The 19355-nt window shown below is 49.4% G+C and overlaps 1 protein-coding gene across 1 annotated transcript in view; it reads right to left on the reverse strand.

Moving 5' to 3' along the window:
• Window positions 1-18555, reverse strand: part of JPH3 (junctophilin 3) — a 102399-nt gene extending 83844 nt beyond the window's left edge. Inside the window, exon 1 of the mRNA XM_066243523.1 lies at window positions 17610-18555. Coding sequence (XP_066099620.1) covers window positions 17610-17991 — 382 coding nt within the window. The 5' untranslated portion in view covers window positions 17992-18555. The remainder of the gene's footprint in view (window positions 1-17609) is intronic.
• Window positions 18556-19355: the final 800 nt, after the last annotated feature.

Below are 19355 nucleotides of genomic sequence, written 5' to 3' on the forward strand. Positions count from 1 at the left end.
AAATAATAAATGAACATCTAAGGTCATCAGACATTTGGAGCAAGTCTCAAACAGGGAATACAGAGACCAAAACATATATATAAATAGGAAAACAATTTCGTGGAAAAATGCAGTGTTGAAGAAGACATCAGGAAAGCCAGAAATTATATCTTCAAATAAGATCCTGCATCCACAAAATAAAAATCAAATGCAAAAAAAAAAAAAAAAAAGGAAATATTAAAGAAAAAGAAAGAGCTCCTGGAAATTAAAAGCATGATGGGTAAAATAACAATGTTGGTAAATGACCTAAAAGATAGATTCAATAGAAAATCTCAATAAACTGGGTGAGCAAAGTAATAAGTAAGAAATACTGAGATTAGAGTCATCCAGAAGGACCTAGATCTATATACTAGGAGTTCCAGAGATCAACAAAGAAAAGTCACTAAAGGTAAAAATTGGGAAGTGTCCCAGAAATGATGGCTGTGAGTGTCCAGGCTGATGGGGCTCACAGACACCTTGAATGATAAAGGAAAATGACTCATATCGAGACATGGCATTGTGAAATTTCAGAGCTCCAATGAGCAAAGATCCCAAGTGCTTCCAGAGAAAAAGAAATACAGAATGTATGGGAAGGAATGAGAATCAGAATGACATGAGACTTCTCAATAACAACACCAGAACCTAGAAGTCAGTGGGAAATTGACCCACCCCCACCAAATTTTGAACAAAAATAATTATCAATCTAGAATTCTACACACAACCAACTTATCAATCAAGTTATCGAGCCACCAAAACTGTTTCTTCCATGTATCCTTTCTCAGGAAGCTACTGCAGGATGCACTCCACGAAAAATGAGGGAGTAAATCAAGAAAAAAGAAGACACAGGGTAGATCCAACACAGGAGAGGTGAAGGAAATTTCCAGGAAGAAGGGTTAGTGCGAATGGGGATACATACTGTATTTTTTGCTCCATAAGACGCACCTGACCACAAGACACACCTAGGATTTTAAGGAGGAAAATAAGAAAAAAAATATTCTGAACCCAATGGTGTGTTAAAATATTTAACAAACTACTCTATTTTTCACTCCATAAGATGCACGGGCATTTTTCCCTCCACTTTTTTGGGGAAAAATAGTGCATCTTATGGAGCAAAAAATATACTATATGTATATGTCCTTATATGTATATATGACTTCCAGAAAGCAACAAATGGAAATATATAAATATATTAAAAGTATGTATATATATATATTATTTAGAGAGAATCTGGTGGGTTTGTTCATGTGGAAAGCTGCCTTGTGTTCTCCTTAACATTTGGAAGGAGGGGAAAGAACCAACTAGTGATATAAAGAAAACTCTGCAACTGCAAAAATGGAGCAATTCAAGTTGTGCATGAAAAGTGTATAGAGTCAGAGCGCATTGCTTGGCTCAACAGTAAGCAATACTTTCATACTCTTTTTTTTTATTTTCTATTGAATTTATTGAGGTGAAATTGGTTAATCAAATTATATAGGTCTCAGTTGCACAATTCTCATCTTTATATTGCATTGTGTGTTCACCAATCCAAGTCAAGTCTCCCTCCATCACCATCTATCCCCTCTTCCACCTCCCCCATGACCTTCCCTCCTGCATTCCCCACAACGTTGTCTGTGTCTAGAAGTATTTTTTCTTCGTGTAAGCCCTTCATCTTTTCTACCTAGTCTTTCAATAATGAAAAAACTGACTATAGTTAACAAAAATTTGTGACAAGAAACTGAAATGGTTAGGAAAGGTAAAAGGAAGAGGATTCTGGATCCTGGCAGGTTGGCTCATTGGTAGAGTGTCAGCCAAGGCCCTGGCTAGTTGGCTCAGTGTTAGAGTGTGTGTGGATGTCCCAGGTTCGATTCCTGGTCAGGGCACACAGGAGAAGTACCCATCCGCTTCTCCACTCCTCTCTCTTTTCTCTCTCTCTTCCCCTCCCACAGCCGTGGCTCAATTGGAGTTAGTTGGCCCCAGGTGCTGAGGATGGTTCCATGGCCTCTGTCTCAGGCACTAAAAAAAAAAAAAAAGGCTCCGGTTGCAATGGAGCAGCAGCCTCAGATGGGCAGAGCATCGCCCCCAAGTGGGTTTGCCAAGTGGGTGCATGCGGGAGTCTGTCTCTCTGCCTCCCCTCCTCTCACTAGAAATAAATTTTAAAAAAGACAGAGAGAGAGAGAGGAGGAGGATTTTAAAAGCCTGAAAATCTAGCCTGACCAGTGGTGGTATAATAGATAGAACATCAACCTGGGAGGCTCAGGTCCCTGTTCAAAACCGAGAGGTCACTGGCTTGAGCACAAGTTCTCCAGCTTAAGCGTCACATCCCTGGCTTGAGTGAAGAATCATAGACATGACTCCATGGTTGCTGACTTAAGCCCAAAGGTCCTGGCTTGAGCAAGTGATCACTGGCTCAGCTGGAACCCCCCTAGTCAGGCATGTATGAGAAGCAATCAGTGAACAACTAAAGTGTCACAACTATAAGTTGATGCTTCTCATCTCTCTCCCTTCCCCTCTCTCTCTCTCTCTCTCTCTCTCTCTCTCTCTCTCTCTCAAATCAATCAATAATTCAAAGACTGAAAATCTTCATCTACCACAGGAGAAAGTCAGTAGATAATGGCTAAAGGTGATTATGAACCAAGAAAGCAGTAAGAATATATATATATGTAGCACCTTGGAAGTGAGTCTCTGAAGATACAGCCGAGTTCCAGGCTGGTGTTTGGGGTTGCAGCAGATGGAAGAGCCAGGGTCCTGCTAATTTTTGTCCTAAGCACTATTTTGGTTTTAGCACTAACTGACATCTTAAACTATGGGCACACAGTATCTTTTAAAGATTAAACATTTTCAAGGGGACAGGAAGGAAGACACCTTTACAAGAAAGTTCTCACAATGGTGATACTGTCCTTGTTTTTCCAGCTTCAGACTCCAAGGCTCAGAGAGGATCTGAGCCTCGTGGGGGTGGGGATCTGAACCCTGCCCCCTGATGCAAAGCCCTGCTCCTCATGATGAATGCCCAGCCCATATATTTAAAAGACTTGTGGGGAAAAAAGAAAGAGGGGGCATAATGGCAGGTCCGTGGTCTCCTGTGGAGGCTGGGGGGGGGGGGAGAGAAGCCTCTCCAAGAAGGCCTCAGACACATGAAGACTGGAGGCAGGAAAGTGGCTGTGAAAGGCCACTTATGAGGCCACATGCAGCTCAGGCAGACCAGCCAGGAAGCAACTCCAGAGTGTCAAAGCAGACCCCAGTAAGAACGGCAAATACAACTACACATGGGCACCTGCATGCCACCAGGGGAGAGGGGATTTGGGCACAGGCAGTGGGCTCCTCCTCATAGAAGCGGACAGCATGAGGACCCTCCCACGTGTGCCCACCTCCACAGTCTTCCAACCTAGGGAATGGGTCCCAAAGACCACATGATTTATACCCTGTCCCTCTCTCTTATCTGTCTGTCCCTCCCTCCCTCTCATCTGTCTCTGTCTCTCCCCTGAACCCCTCCCCACTGCCTCTCCACTAACTTCCTCCCCTGGCTGGCACATTTCTGCTTCTCTTCCTCCTGGCTCAAGCTTCAGCTAACAGGACACTGTGCCTGTGAACACCTCATGGTCACTGTCACCACAGCCACTTCCAGCCTGAGAAAACTCCAACCTCCGCTAAAGTTCTGCCACATTCTTTTGAGGGTGTACACACACACACACACACACACACAAACACCATAAACACACACATACACACACATACTCTTTCCTCTAAATTGGGCCCCACACCATGGATGGAGCCACTCAGACTTCACACAGGGACGGCCATAATCAAAAACACATAATAACAGGTGTTGGTCAGAATGTGAAGTAACTGGAATCCTCGAACGCTGTTGATGGGAATATAAAATGGTGCAGCCACCCTGGAAAACAGCTCCTCAAAAAGGAGAAACAGGCTCTGGCCGGTTGGCTCAGTGGTAGAGCGTCGGCCTGGCGTGTGGAGGTCCCGGGTTCGATTCCTGGCCAGGGCACACAGGAGAAGTACCCATCTGCTTCTCCACCCCTCCCCCTCTCCTTCCTCTCTGTCTCTCTCTTCCCCTCCCGCAGCCAAGGCTCCATTGGAGCAAAGATGGCCCAGACGCTGGGGATGGCTCCTTGGCCTCTGCCCCAGGCGCTAGAGTGGCTCTGGTCGCGACAGAGCGACTCCCCGGAGGGGCAGAGCATCGCCCCCTGGTGGGCAGAGCGTTGCCCCCTGGTGGGTGTGCCAGGTGGATCCCAGTCGGGCGCATGCAGGAGTCTGTCTGACTGTCTCTCCCCGTTTCTAGCTTCAGAAAAATACAAAAAAAAAAAAAAAAATGGTGAAACAGCCTGACCAGGCAGTGGATCGAGTGTCGAACTGGGATGCAGAAGACCCAGGTTCGAAACCCTGAGGTCACCAGCTTGAGCGCGGGCTCATCCGGCTTGAGCACAGTCTCATCAGCTTGAGCGCAGGGTCACTGGCTTGAGCATGGGATCATAGACATGACCCCAGGGTCGCTGGCTTGAGCCCAAAGGTCACTGGCTTGAAGTCCAAGGTCGCTGGCTTGAGCATGGGGTCACTCACCCTGCTGTAGCCCCCCAGTCAAAGCACATATGAGAAAGTAATCAATGAACAACTAAGGAGCTACAATGAAGAACTGATGCTTCTCATCTCTCTCCCTTCCTGTTTGTCTGTCCCTCTCTCTCTCTCTGTCACAAAAAATAAAAAAAGGTAAAACGTATGACCCAGTAATTCCATTTGTAGATAGCTATCCAAAGGAATGGAAAATACACATCCACACAAAAACTTGAACAAGAATGTTTGTAATAGCACTATTCACAATAGCCCAAAGATGGAACCAACCCAAATGTCCATCAACTGATGAATAAACAAAATGTGGACCATCCACACATTCAGTCTTTTTTTTTTTTTTTTTTTTTTTTACTTTTTACTTTTTATTTATTCATTTTAGAAAGAAGAGAGAGAGAGAGACAGAGAGAGAGAGAGAGAAGAGAGAGAGACAGGGGGGAGGAGCTGGAAGCATCAACTGCCATATGTGCCTTGACCAGGCAAGCCCAGGGTTTCGAACCGGCGACCTCGGCACTTCCAGATCAATGCTTTATCCCACTGCGCCACCACAGGTCAGGCCACACATTCAGTCTTAAAAAGGAATGAAGTTCTGATACATGTGACATGGATAAACCTTTAGAATACTATGTTAAATGAAAGAAAACACATATTATATAGTTCCAGCTGTATGAAAAATCCATAGAGACAGAAAGTAAATTAGTGGTTGTCAAGGGCTGGGGGAGGAGGCAGCAATGGGAGTGACTGTTGAATGCATACAGGGTTTCTTTTGGGGTTGATAAAAAAGTTCTAAAATTAGGTTGTGGTGACAGTTGCACATCTTGTAAACATACTAAAAATCAATGAATTGTACACTTTAAAGGGTGAATTTTATGTATGGAAATTATATATATATATATATATCAATAAAGACAATACTAAAAAAATGATAACATTTGTCTCCTCTCAGGGTGCAGGCTTGATGGGGTACAACTTCTAGTACATAATAAAGAAAGATGGGAAAAAACGTCAAGTGCAGAACGGGAGCTATAATCCACAACTGGTGTTTCTAAGGTTTACAGTACAGCAACAACAGTAGTGACAGCTTATTTACACAGCATCTGTGTGCACCAGGCATATGCTCAGAAATCCTAACCTGGGCTTACATTGCACCTTCAGGAAGAACCCATGCAGGTCTGTGGTGGAGGAACTGGGATCTGAACTCAATTCATGCCATGTGATTCTGTGGTTTCTGGAATGCGACTTGGGCAAGTCACTCTAACTCACACACTCCATCTCACTGCTGCCTTGGTTTCCTGTCTATATATAGATGGGCAGGCACAGTATTGGACAGACATGGCCTCCCGGAGTATTGGGGCAATGAGATAGCCTAATGCATGAAAATGTTGGCCATGTGGCTAAGACAAGCAAGTGTTGAGGCCTTGTCCTATCTCTGCTCCTACTGTCCCCCCACCTCCCACGAGGTCCACTCTCACCCTTGGTCCGACTACATCTTCCACCATTCAGATCAAGTCAGCCATGCCTCTCAGCTGTCCTCTCCTGTGACACTCCTTGCCCTGTCAGTACCACCTCCAGCCTGATGATGCCTGCACTTCCATCTAGACCTGCAACTCCCATAACACCCTCATCCTCACCTGGCCACATGCAGCTTCTCACACTGAATGCATTCCAAATGCATCCCTCGGTCCCCATACCAAGTCCCCTCCCCAGAGTCTGTCCTGGACTCTGTCTTCCTGCTCAGCCCACCTCCAAGATCTCGGGGTTCTGGTTCTCCCCAACCCACAGACCCCCATCTAGATCCAGGCCATCATCCCATCTCCTCTGGACACCAGCACCCCCAAAATCCTCAGCTTCCAGTCTTCCCTACCCATTTCCTTCCCACCCAGCAGACAGCGTGATTATCTAAAAACAACCATGCAATTACCACAGGACTCGGCGAGTATACTCCTGGGCATTTATCCCAGAGAAATGAAGGCTCATGCTCACATAAAAACCTCTACGTGAAAGTTTGTAGCAGCTGTACTCATAATCGCCCAGACAAGAAATAGCCCAGATGCCCCCTTGCCCAGTGATTGGTTAAATACACAGTGATCTATCCACACCATGGAGGAATACTAGGCAGCAATAAAAAGAAACAAGCTAGTGATACAGTAACAACCTGGATGAATCTCCAGAGAATTACAATGAGCAAAAAATGTCAATCCCAAACATTAGTTAGCATATCATTCCATTTACAGAACATTCTTGAAATGAAGAGATCAGTGGTGGTCAGGGGTTGAGGAGATGCTGGGGTGAAGGGGAGGCAAGCATGGCTATAAAAGAATGACTGGGGGATCCTTGTGATGATGGTACTGATGTATCAATGTCAGTACCCTGGCAGTGGCATTGTACTAGAGGTTTGCAAGATGTTACCATTGGGGGGATACTAGGTGGAAGATAAAAGAGATCTCTGTATTATTTCTCACAACTGCATGTGAATCTACAATCATGTCAAAATAAAAAAGCTAATTACACAAACACCAAAGAGTGTTGCTGCCCTGCTTAAATTGGTCAGTGCCCTTCCCTGGCTTTCAGACAAAATCTAAAGTCCGTCCTGTGGCCTCAAAGATCTCTATGCTCAGGCCCCCTAGCCCTCTCCCTTCAGTCTACTGCAGCCACATGCCTCTTCCTTTGTTTCTTAAAACAAGCCAAGCTTGGCCCTGGCCGGTTGGCTCAGTGGTAGAGCGTCGGCCTGGCGTGCAGAAGTCCCGGGTTCGATTCCCGGCCAGGGCACACAGGAGAAGCGCCCATCTGCTTCTCCACCCCTCCCCCTCTCCTTCCTCTCTGTCTCTCTCTTCCCCTCCCACAGCGAGGCTCTATTGGAGCAAAGATGGCCCGGGCGCTGGGGATGGCTCCCTGGCCTCTTCCCCAGGCGCTGAAGTGGCTCTGGTCGCAACAGAGCGACGCCCTGGAGGGGCAGAGCGTCGCCCCCTGGTGGGCATGCCGGGTGGATCCCGGTTGGGCGCATGCAGGAGTCTGTCTGACTGTCTCTCCCCGTTTCCAGCTTCAGAAAAATACAAAAAAAAAAACAACAAAAAAAAACAAGCCAACCTTGTTACAGCCTCTGAGCCTTTGCACATGCTGTTCTCCCTCCCTGCACACTCTTTCTCCCATGCTCCACATGACTCATATCCTGCAGTTCTCCACTTATTTGTCATGCATTACTCATCATCTGACCATGACCTCTAGAGTTCTCCCTTCCCTGCTGACGGTGCTGAGGCCACACCAGGACCACAGTGAGCAACCCTACAGACCTCGTCTTTGCCCTCTAGGATCTTTCAGTCCAAGGGTAGGAGACAGCCAGAGAAGCTACAAATTACAATATGCAGGAGCACGTGCAATAATGGAGGGCTCAAGGCACTTGCAGAGGCCAGAGGAGGGATGCTCTCTGGCAAACCCACACTATCCTAACTGAAAGTGCATTTCAACTATTGCTCCCCACACACATACATACGCACACCAGTTACCCACAAGCAACTAGGCTTCTGAACTCAACAGTGAGCAACAAATGGTTGAGGGCAGGGCCACAGAAAGGTTATGCACAAAACTTAACCGGACAGGCTGGCAGTGGGGTACCAGATCATGGCCCCTTGGCTTTGCTTCTATTCTACAACTAGCCTGCAAGTAAGGCGAGGGTGCAACACCTGCTCATCAGGTAGGTCTTCCCTGGTGTTCCTGGGAGGGGCCATCTGCCTCCCTTAGTTCCTGAAACCCTCCCCACTGAAAAGCCATCCCAGGTCTCCCTGCAGTCAGACTGCCACCATTACACAATGCCTCATATCTTTTCAGCGGTCCTTGCCCCTGAGGCACAGACCGACTGGGGGGTGCTTTGCAAAGTGTGTCCTTAGGACTCCTGAACCAAATGGCCCCAGGTGTGTGATCCTGCTGTAGACTCCTGTGCTCTCTTCTGAGAATCCTGTCTGGGGCCTGGGTTGGACAATTCAGACTGGTGACCACATGTTGCTGAGTCCCTGTTTCAGCATCTCCCTCTCTGCTTGCTCCTGGCCTTTGCTTTGGATCCACAGGCCGGCAGGAGGCTGCTAACTTTGCTCTCCTCCCGTCTCCCACTTGCTGTGCTCAATGAGACCCAGCTCTGCACATTTAGCCGCCTGCAGAGACTAGAAGGGTTCTTATCCTAGGAGTCTGTGAACCCTGTAAGTGTCCATAAAACATCACATGTGAGCAGGGACATGCATGTGTCCTGGGAGGGGACCCATAGCTTTGTCACACTCTCAGAGGGGCCTGGAAGAACACACAAGTTTATGAATTGGTGGGTAAAGGTCCACCAAACACCAGATTTAGAAGACCGTGGAGCCACCTCTCCCAGCCTCTCCTGCACTGTTAGTTAGACCCTGGACTCCTCTCTGGCCTTTCAGCTTCCTCATCTGTAAAGAACGGAAGTGGCTGGAATAATCGCTCCATCACTGGGTGCTGGGGACAATTCTGGGGCCAGTCGAGCCCCACTTCCCATATCTGACCTCATCAAGCCACATAACTCTATAAGCCTCACTTTTCTCATCTCTTAAAGTACCTGGCTTATCTCAAAGCACTGTTTTAAAGAATAAAAGGGATAACATTTATGGGAGAGTGCACAGCCCAGTACTGGGAACAAAGCACATGTTTAAAAACTGTATCCTTCTTTCAAAGGAGTCTCCCCGGCTTTGTGACTCTAGGCTTCTCTTATATGCTTTGGAACACATTCAAAGTGAAGTCTGTGAGACATTGCAGTGAGCTGAATTGTGACCTCCCCCAAGATACACCTACATCCTAGCCCTTGGTACCTGTTGATGTGCCCTTATTTGGAAAAAGGGTCTTTGCAGTGAGGTTAAAGATCTTGTGAGCATCCTGGGCTTTGGCTGGGCCCTAAATCCAGTGACATCTCCTGATAAGAAGGGAAGAGAAGGCACAGACACAGAGGAGGCCTCCTGGTGACAAAGGCAGAAATATAACAGTGCTTTTCCTTACTGTAATACATGTAAAATAAACTTTCCAGTCTATTTTACTTTTTTAAATGAAGCACAACATTAATTTCATGAGCCACTTGACCCAGTTTGAAAACCTGTGTACAGAGCAATGACTCTTGGCCCTGCCTGCCTTTATCAACATGCAGGCCAGATAACACCCTCCAAATCCTGGCTGAAGTGGTGTTGGATGAAACCCCAGATGCATCCCACTGATTCCAATGTGCATGAGGATGCTCTGGAAGAAAGGCCTCAACCTGAGCTGTACACCAGAATCGCCTGGACAGTTCACGCAGAACCTCAATGCTAGGCTGCAGGCTGCGTGCAGACCACCTCAGCCAGCCCAGGCATCAGCATTTTTCAAAACACCCAGATGACTTCATGTGCAGCCAAGATTGAATTGGTGTGCTAGAGTGGTGCTTCCCACATGTGGAACCTCCTGAGCATCTCCCAAACACTCAGATTTTGACCCTGGAGGTGTCTGCACTGGGGCCTGAGATTCTGCTTGTTTGGCTGTCTCCCAGGAGACTAGTGTGCAGCACTAGCCTAGAGACATGCTTTTAGAGGTGGGGCCCTGGACCAGCAGCATCAGCATCAATTGAAACTTGTAAGAAATGTAAATTCCTGGGCAAGATCTCAGGCTCAGAAATTCAGGGGTGGGGTCAGCAATCTGTTTTAACCTGCCTTTCAGGTGATCCTGATGCACACTCAAGTTTGAGGAACACTGGCCTAGAGTGATAGACAGTGGCAAGCCGACACCCTGCCCAACTCCTGCATGCCTCCAGCAGCAAAAACGGATCCTTGATTCTTTTGGGGACCTCCAGAAGCACCAGGGCACTTTCCTGGGTCCCAATTAGCACCTGTGACATTCCTGGGAAGGCGGGAGATGGCACATGTGGAGAGGGAAAAAGTATTACGATTCCATCATAGAGATCAGAACACTGAGGCTGACAGAGGACAAGCCTTCAATCAGCAACTTCCATCTTGGAGGAACCGCTGCCCTGCCCACCCTTCTAGATTCAACTCAGGTATCCGCTCCCCTAAATCCCCCTGCTGCTCACTCAAGGACACACACTCTCTTCCCAACTCGGAATTCTCACCTGTGGTATTTCCATGCAGGACCCCCAAAGTCTGGCATAAAAACCCAGTTCTTTCACATATTTTAGCTTTGCATCCAGACTGCATTTTCTTTTCGGTAGAAGTCATGCAATCCTGTCTCTTATATTTTATTTTGTTTATTTTGCAGCTTACATTACTGCAAACTATGCACTGCATACATAATTCTACAGACTGGATATGTGTCCTCAAAATCCATATATTGAAATCCAAACTCCCAATATAATAGTTTTAAGAGGGTAGAGGGCATTTGAGAGGTGGACAGGTCATGAAGGTGGAGGCCCCGAGAATGGCATTAGTACCCTTATAAAATGGACCCTAGAAAGTTCCCATGTCCCTTCCACCATGTGAGAACACAAAGAAGTTGGCAGTCTATAACCCAGAAGAGGGCCTTCACCAAACACCAAATTTGTCAGCATTTCAATCTTAAACTTCCAGCCTCTGGACCTGTGAGTAATGAATGTCTGCTGTCTGTAAGCCCCCAGTCTGCGATGTCTGTTAGAGCCGCTCCAGCAGACCAAGATACAGTCATGCTCAGCAAGTATTTCCAGGCTAATTCACTGAAGGAGGAGCTGAGCTTTTCTGTCTTTGCACCTTGAATATAGCAGGAACACAGTAAATGCTTCTCAATGACTGAATGAATTAAGCCAAGGAAAAGGTAGCAGTAAAGAGAAAGAAAGTGAGTAGATGGAAGGGTATCTCCTGCTCATCTTTGCTAGAACTTTGCAATGAATGCTGCTCATTAAACAGTGCTCCAGAAATGTCTTCTGGTCATGACTGTTTCACACCAGTAGAACACTATTACTTGATTATTCATTGTATTCAATACTATCCATCTTACTCGGGTAAAAACGCTGGCAGAGACTCTTATGAGCAATGACAGAGCCAATAACAAAACAAAACTGATCAAGGAATTGTAACAGTGATGCTTTAAAGAGAGTTTAAAATTTTCTCTTTAATAGCCTATGTCTAGTTCTAAGTTCTTGCAGTGAGATGGATATATGAATGATGACAGTTCATGAAATTATCAAACGCAACTTCACTTCCCAGTTCATTCATTCCATGGCCACTGTATGCTGGCACTATATTAGCATCTGGACACACAGCGATGATCAGCATAGACAACATATCCCTTCCTGCAAGAGATTTACTTGCACTCCACCAGCACTGTCCAAGAGAGTTTCCCATGGTGATGGGGATGTTCTATCTCAGCACTGTGCAATATGGTACCATCTCTGGTCACACGTGGCTATTGAGTACTTGAAATGTGACCAGTGTGACTGAGGCACTGAGTTTATAAATTTTATTTCATTTTAACTCATTTAAATCTAAATAGTCACATGTGGCCAGTGGCCACTGGATTGGGCAGGGTTGGTCTATATGACTTATCCACTGATGCTGATTTAAAGAAAATGGTGGTAAAATAGTTTTTCATTGGCTGCCAGAGGTAAGATCACTCCTTTGCCTGTTTTTGGTTGTGCACTATAACCCCTGCACGCTCCATGGAATTTGAGCACACACAACAGGACGCATAAGTAAGTAACCTCAGGCCTCAGAGCGACTTTTACAGTCCTACTAAAGAACCACACCCCAAACCTGCCTGCACCAGCCTGGGAGAGGCTGTCCCAATTCAGCAGGAAACACCAGAAAGGCAGTCAACTTTTTTAGAAAAGTCTGATAGGATTAGGGTGAAAATAAGCAAATACCCTCAGTGGTGATGTTTCTTGGCGTAAGGAACCCACACACTGACAGAACAAGAGCAGGCAAACTTCTGACAGCTAAGTGTGCAGGAGTCTGAGCCAGGCCATCACTGGCCAGAAGGTGGCCCTGAGAGAAGCCGAGCACAGCCAGAGGCCCGGCGGGGGGGAGGGGGGGTGCTCTCCAAGGTGCTGAAGAGACTCCTCTGTCCTAGATGAAGACCGGTGGACCCAACTGAGACAGCTCCTTGGTCTAAACCACAGAGCCTGTTGGTGGCAACGCCGGAACCCGGCAGTGGTCACCTTCATCTACCGCATGGTCTCTCACTAACCAGGAAACTGCCAATTGGGGGAGTGGCTGGTCCAAGAGGGATGGACCACTGTGGAAGATGAAAACAAACCCCACTCTTTCTCTAGTACTCACAACTCTAAACATCTTGTTGTCATTGAAGGACATAATCAGTTTTATACACACAATTAATTACCAGCTCAGAGTTTGGTAGCTAGTTATGTTTAGTGTAGTGGAGACCTGGGGGAAACTGAGAAAGGCAAGGAGTCTTGAAGAAAAATAGAGGATTCCAGTCCTCCCTTTCCAGTCACTACCACCCTTTATTTTTCTGGGGTCTTCCCCTCTCTAGCCAGATGAGCCCACAGCCCCCTTTCCTCAGGTTAGTGGCATTAGCTGCACTAACTGCTAACGTCAGCTAGGGACTACTCGCTAACTATCCTCACTACCTATGGGTGGAGTGGCTATTTTCGGAGGGTGCTGATCTTCACTTCCTCACCAGCCCCATTAGGCTTCCTAATATAAAGCCCATCAAATCGCTCCAGGGCTGACCTAGGTGAGAGAATCTTCAGTAATACTTCTTTCCCAGCTATTATTGGCAACAAAGAACTAGCTATTTCCCTTTTCCTTCTCCTTCCACCTCATGGAGACTTCTCCCTCCCCAAAGTGGCTGAAAGAGAATTTCTGAGGGGATGCTTTTATCTCCTATAGCTGAGTGCTTGATTCTTTTTGTTTTTGAGAGGAGTTCCAATGTGCACAGTATGTTGACAGATGCTTCCTCCTAACCTGGGCATTTGGATGAAAAATAATTAGTTATTTTTCACATATCCATGGCTAAGTACCAAAAATATGCCCAACGGTCATTTATTTTGTCTCGATGAAGGGTTTTCCCCCTTTACAAGGGGGAATTAATTGCACAAATGTGTATTTAAAGTAGAAACGAAGCATTCTGCTCCATCTGTAATCTGAGTCCTCCTCTAGGGCTGGCACTCTCCCCTTACAGGGATGGCCGCTTCGCAGGAGCATGAATCGGTAGGGATTGGAGTACTTGGCCAGAGAACAAAGCTGGGAGGGTGCATGTGGCTGCATTTCGGGGGTCAGGATGGAAAACATCGCTGGGTGACAGGTGTATTGTGCGCCTGCGTACACAGGCGCCGGGGGATCTGAATTTTGACTGTGGGAGTGTGTGATTTGTGTGGGTGGAGGGTTCTGGGCCAGTGAGCGGAATCTGTGTGTGAGGGGGAGAGGCCGGGTGTGTGAGATGACTCATATCTTTCAGGCTGTGGGAGGGTTTATTTGTGGGGGTGGGAGGGTAAATTTGGCCTCAGGGGTCTTATGTACACACCACCCAGGAGGAAATATTTACCTGTGCAGCTTAAGGCAGGGGGTCTAGCCGGTGGAGAAGAGGTAATGCAACTGGGTGGGACCGGAGTGGGGGATCTGAGGGTGTGTGTCTGCAAATGTGCACTTGCCTACAACTCTGGGTGGCTGCACCCAGAACAGAAGAATGGGTGTGGAGGAAGAGGGAGGAACAAGGAGGTAGTTTTGAACCCAGCAGTTTAGAGAGAGGTGTTCCACACAAAAGCAAAGGCTCTGGAATTGCCATACTGAGTGTGAATCTGGGTGTGGCCCAACGTTCATCTGCCTTCTCTGAGACTCACTTCCCAGTATGGGAAGTAATCCTGGAGAGGTATAGGAATTAAATGCTATAATTCTCACAAACACTTGCCCCATGCCCTGTATACAGTAAGTGTTTAATATTTCCATTTCATATCCTGTTCAATATCATCATTATCACATCTGACTACTGGTTCTAAAAAATAATCATTACATGTGAAATTCACTGCATGTGAACTGTAATAATAAAACAGTGATACATAATAATAAGTGCTTACTCTGGTATAACCACGTTCACCACCTCAATTAAATCCCCTCGTATTTTACCAGTATTATTATCAGTCCTTTGAATAGGTGAAGAAACAGAAGCTCAGAGAACTTAAATAACTTGCCCAGGGTCAGAGAGCAACGGCACAACTGGGATTCAAGCACAACAGCTGCAAATTCCATCGCATTTGCTCCTGCCGCCCCACTCCCCTAGCCTCACCATCTCCATGGAGTCACCCAACAGGCTTCAATGAGCAACACCTGCCTTGTGCTCTGGAGAGCATAAATCCAAAGGAGGAGTTGGCAGAAGTGTTCCCAGTTGAAATGGATTCCATACCAATTTCAGCTAAATGTGGAATACATTTGCCGTTTGTACATTATTCATGATTGTCTCTGTTTTCCCCAGTCAGCACTGGGAGCTGGGCTGAAGTTTGGGAGCTTTGTTGATGCCTGCCAATATTGCCATTTCTATGCATAGGAAAAGTTAGATTGAACCATTAACTCATTAAAAGGCCCTGCCCTTTAGGAAGGGAGACTCATCAAAGCCCACCAGCTGACTGGGGAAAACATGGAGAGATCCACTGTTTGATTACGGCAGATCACGACATCCCACTTTGGCTCCACTCGCTTGGTGGACTGTTCAAGGCACACATTCTCTGGTCACCTCCTTCCTAATGAGAAGTGAGGGCTATGTTCCAGCAAAGTGGTCCCAAATGACTGGACTTGATTATCTCAGGCCAGTAGGGTCAATTCTATTTTCCACCATGCTGTGTCACAAACCAAAAGGGATCAGTTGGCCCCGGCGTCCTGCATCTTTGTATCTGCCTCAGCTGGCACCCTGGTGGTGTGATGAGGGCAGGCTGAGGTTCAAACCCTCAACTCTCCCACCAAAGGCTGGAGACCAAGCTCCTGGGCCTCACTACCCTCATCTGTAAAATAGATATGATCTCTTCCATCATGTGACACTCAAGTAAGATTATGCAGAGGGGAAGTGTTTGGGGGAGCTGAATACTGCTTAGCTGCTTGGATGGAGGGGTGGAGACCCAAAGGCATAAATCCAATAAAAGAAGAGTTTCTCACATCAACATGTCAGACCCTAAACTCATGGCCAGCCATGGAATCAGATCCTCTCTTCCCCCAGTAATAATAATGTAATTACCACCCTTCCTTCTAAAATAGAAGCCTTATGAGGGCAAAGATTTGTCTGCTTTGCACACTGTTGTTTTCCCAGAGTGTAGAGCACCTGCTCATTGTAGGCACTCAGATATTTGTTCAATGAAGGACAGAAATCCACAAGACACTGAAGGGGAGGTGGGCAGACTGAGATGCTAGACCTTAGATATTCTCCAGAGCTCCTGACTCCTCTCTTCCACATGCTTCCACATGAGGCCCCCTTGAACAGGACTGCAAAGCCACTCTCCTGGCTCAGGCACAGCTGGGAGCACCTCTGGAGGGACAAATCTGCAGAGCAGACTGGCCAGCACCCTGAAGTGGCAACTACCCCTGAGCTTCCAAAGCACCCAGCTGGGAGTGCCAGGCTGCTCGACCACGCACCTCAGCCACCCACATCTGCTGCCTGGGCCTTGCTGTGCCTGCATATGGGTGCGTGCACACGGGTGCATGCACACGCACACACATGCGCAAGCGCGCACACACACATGCCTACGACCTGGAATCCAGCAGGTCCATCTGCTCGCCTGGCCCCCATGTCCCAGGGTCAGGGAACTCTCCAACCTGATCAGTGAAAACAGCACAGAAGAGGCCGCCTGGGACCAGGGCTGGGCTCGGCTGTGACAGGCAGGAGCCTTATATAATTAACTGCCCCTCACACCTCCTCCCCTTTGAGGAATAATGAACCCTGCCTCTCAGTTGCATAAGCCAAAATAATAATTACTCTCCAGCCCTCTGTCAATCCTGGATGTGGTCAGGGAGCAGGTTTCTTCATGCTATTCAGAGGCAGTGAGAAGGCAGTGAGAAGACCACACATACACTCATGATTTCTATGCCCACCAGAAGCACACAAGTCACTGCTGTGCCACACTCCTTTCCCAGACATCCATGCCTAAAAAATTACTGAGCTGCTTGTAAGACGAGACCTCCGATTGGAGAGTGCATCTGGACAGCAGGCTTGTTTGGGGTCTGGCTTCCAGGAACAGTAAATGCTCCATGCCTTTCAGATGCACCAAGGAGTGGACACTGGAGTGTCTGGGACAGGGGGATAGCTGCAAGGCCACCAAAGCTCCCAGCAAAGAAATCACCTTACAGCAGTGGTGGGCAGCGAGTGGGCACTTCCCTGACTTCAGCACTGGCTCAGCACTCAATGTGGTGGCATCTTAGAATGAACGCACAGAGCATTCCTTGAACTAATGGGGAAAATGATTCAGCCACTGAAACAGCGAGATTCCTGGGCTCTAGCTACACAGATGGGCCTCCCTTCCTCCCTCCCTTCAGCAGCCTGCTCTGACCGCACCAGCCCGCGTCCAACCACCTAGAAGTTTATTGCCTTGCTGTGTTGGTTTGGGTTCGTGTCCCCCGCCTCTAGCTCTCCCAATCGCTCCCTTTCCATTGGCTTGGGTTGATCAGGTCTGAAGGAGGCCCTCTGGCACTGCAGGAAAACAAGAAGCAAAACTGGGGCCTGACTCCTAGAGGCCCACACCAAGGGAGCTCTGTCAACAAGAGGAGGGGGCCCTCTGCCAGCCCCCTTCCGCCCTCAGTGGCTCCCAGAGGAGGCTGTGGGCCAAGTATGGCCTTTCCGCAGGTCTACGGCCTGCTGTTGGATGATGCACACTCTGCTCAGCTCCGCAGCTCCAGGGCCTGGCTCTACTCCTGGAAAGCCCCCAACACTTTTCAGCTGGCACAGGGTTGCTGTCCCCCACCAAGCAGTGAGGCAACCTGTAGCCAGGGCAGCTGGGCCTCCAGGGATCCTCAGGAAATGCCCAGGTGCCCACAGCTCCGCTGGAGGAAGAAGCTCAACTTCCTCAGAGATAAACAGAACATGCAAGAGAAGGTTCCTCCTCCGCCCAGCCCCCGGCCCGCCCGCACCGGCGCACCTACCTCCATCCGAGTAGGTCTCGGTGCCGTAGCCGTCCTGCAGCCCATTGCTCCAGGTCCCTTCGTACTTGGCCCCGTTGCCCGTGCACTCCCGCACCCCGTAGCGCCCCTTAAATCCGTGCGTCCACTCGCCCTTGTACACCCACTTCCCCTTGCTCTCCAGGCCGATGCCGTGGCGCTTGCCCTGCGCCCAAGTGCCCTGGTACGTGTTGCCGCTGGGCCAGGTGTAGACGCCCAGCACCTCGAAGCCGTGGCTCCACGAGCCGGTGTATTCGCCCTGGCCCTTGGGGCCGGTGCAGACGCCATGGCCGTGCGCCTTGCCGTCCTCCCAGCCTCCACAGTAGGACCCTCCATCGTCAAAATTAAACCTACCCCCACTGGACATGCATGTAACTCGGTTTGCAAATCCCGCAAACGGTGGAAAAAAAAAAAATAAGGCGACCAACGAACCGGATTCTTGGTTGGCTGGCTGGTTTTGTTTTGCAATTTTTTTAAGGAAGAATGGAGAAAGCAAAAACACAGCGAACAGATCCCGAGCGGCAAGCGGCCGCGGCGCCGGCTTCGGCGGAATTTAAGTCAATCGAGGGCGATTATTCATTTTCGAGCTGCGCCGCGGAGCCTGACCAGCGTCTCGCGCTCCCGCTGGAGACAGGACCGGAGGGGAGGAGGGAGGGAGAGGGAGGGAGAGGGGAAAGGGAGGGAAGGGGAAAGGGAGGGAGGGGACAGGAGCAGCAGCGCTGGTGCAAACGGCTCCACCTCAGCGCCAAGTGCCCCTCAGAGGCGAGCCCGCAGGGCTGGCCGTGCAGGCCGACGCAGGGACAGAGTCTCAGGCTCGGGGCGCAGCCCCCCACCTGCGGCTGCCGCGTTGCGGGCGCCCGAGGGCGGCGGCGGAGCCCGCGGGTGGCGGCACGGGCGGCGGCGCGGGCGGCTGCACCATATTGGGGGCCGCGGGCCGGGCCGGGGCGGCGGCGGAGGCAGCAGCAATGCGGCGGGTCGGGCGGCGGCGGCAGCGGCGCCGGCGTGCGTTCCGATCCCGCCCTGCGCGCTCCAGCCGGCGCAGCGCGCGCCCGCAGCCCGGGCCGCGCGCCCCCGCCCCGCACCCCGCACGCCCGCGCTCCCCAGCCCCGGCCCCCAGCCCCCTGAGCGCCGCGAGCCTGGAGATGGGCGCTGCCGGGCAAGGAGCGCTGGCTGGGACCCTGGGCGCCCCGCCCTAATCTCCTTCCTGGGCTCCCGCCCACTAGGCTCCCCCTCTTTCCTGGTCCACCTAGAAATAGGGGTCCAGCCAGTGCACCCCAGCCCCCTTTTTCCCGGGACTTGGATTTAAAGGGACAGGAACTGCGTAATGGGAAGGCGCCCAGGGCGCTCTCTACCCCTCCTGGGAGCCCGGGTGAAGCTGGTGAAGCTGGCGAAGCAGGCCCGGGGGCGCCCCGGATGTTTCCGCTCCCGAGCCCCGCGCCTCCCGCCTAGCTCCTATCCGCGAAGCCTGTCTCTGGCATGACTGGAGAGGCTCTGGGCAGACCACAGGTGGTTTTCCTATAACCAACAATCCGTCCTTTTCCTTACAAGCAATTTGATTTCAAATGTGGGAGAGGGCAGCTCACCTCAGAAAACATGTCCCTTCCCCATAAATTAAAAGAAAGTGCGGCCACACGCATATATCTTGGATGCCCCAATCCCACCCCTCTCCTGCGCCTTGGACAACAGGTAGCCCCCCACTCCAGGAGTGGTCGCACTTTGGGAGTAAAGTAG

Source organism: Saccopteryx bilineata, chromosome 9, assembly GCF_036850765.1.
Source record: "Saccopteryx bilineata isolate mSacBil1 chromosome 9, mSacBil1_pri_phased_curated, whole genome shotgun sequence".
NCBI lineage: Eukaryota > Metazoa > Chordata > Mammalia > Chiroptera > Emballonuridae > Saccopteryx > Saccopteryx bilineata.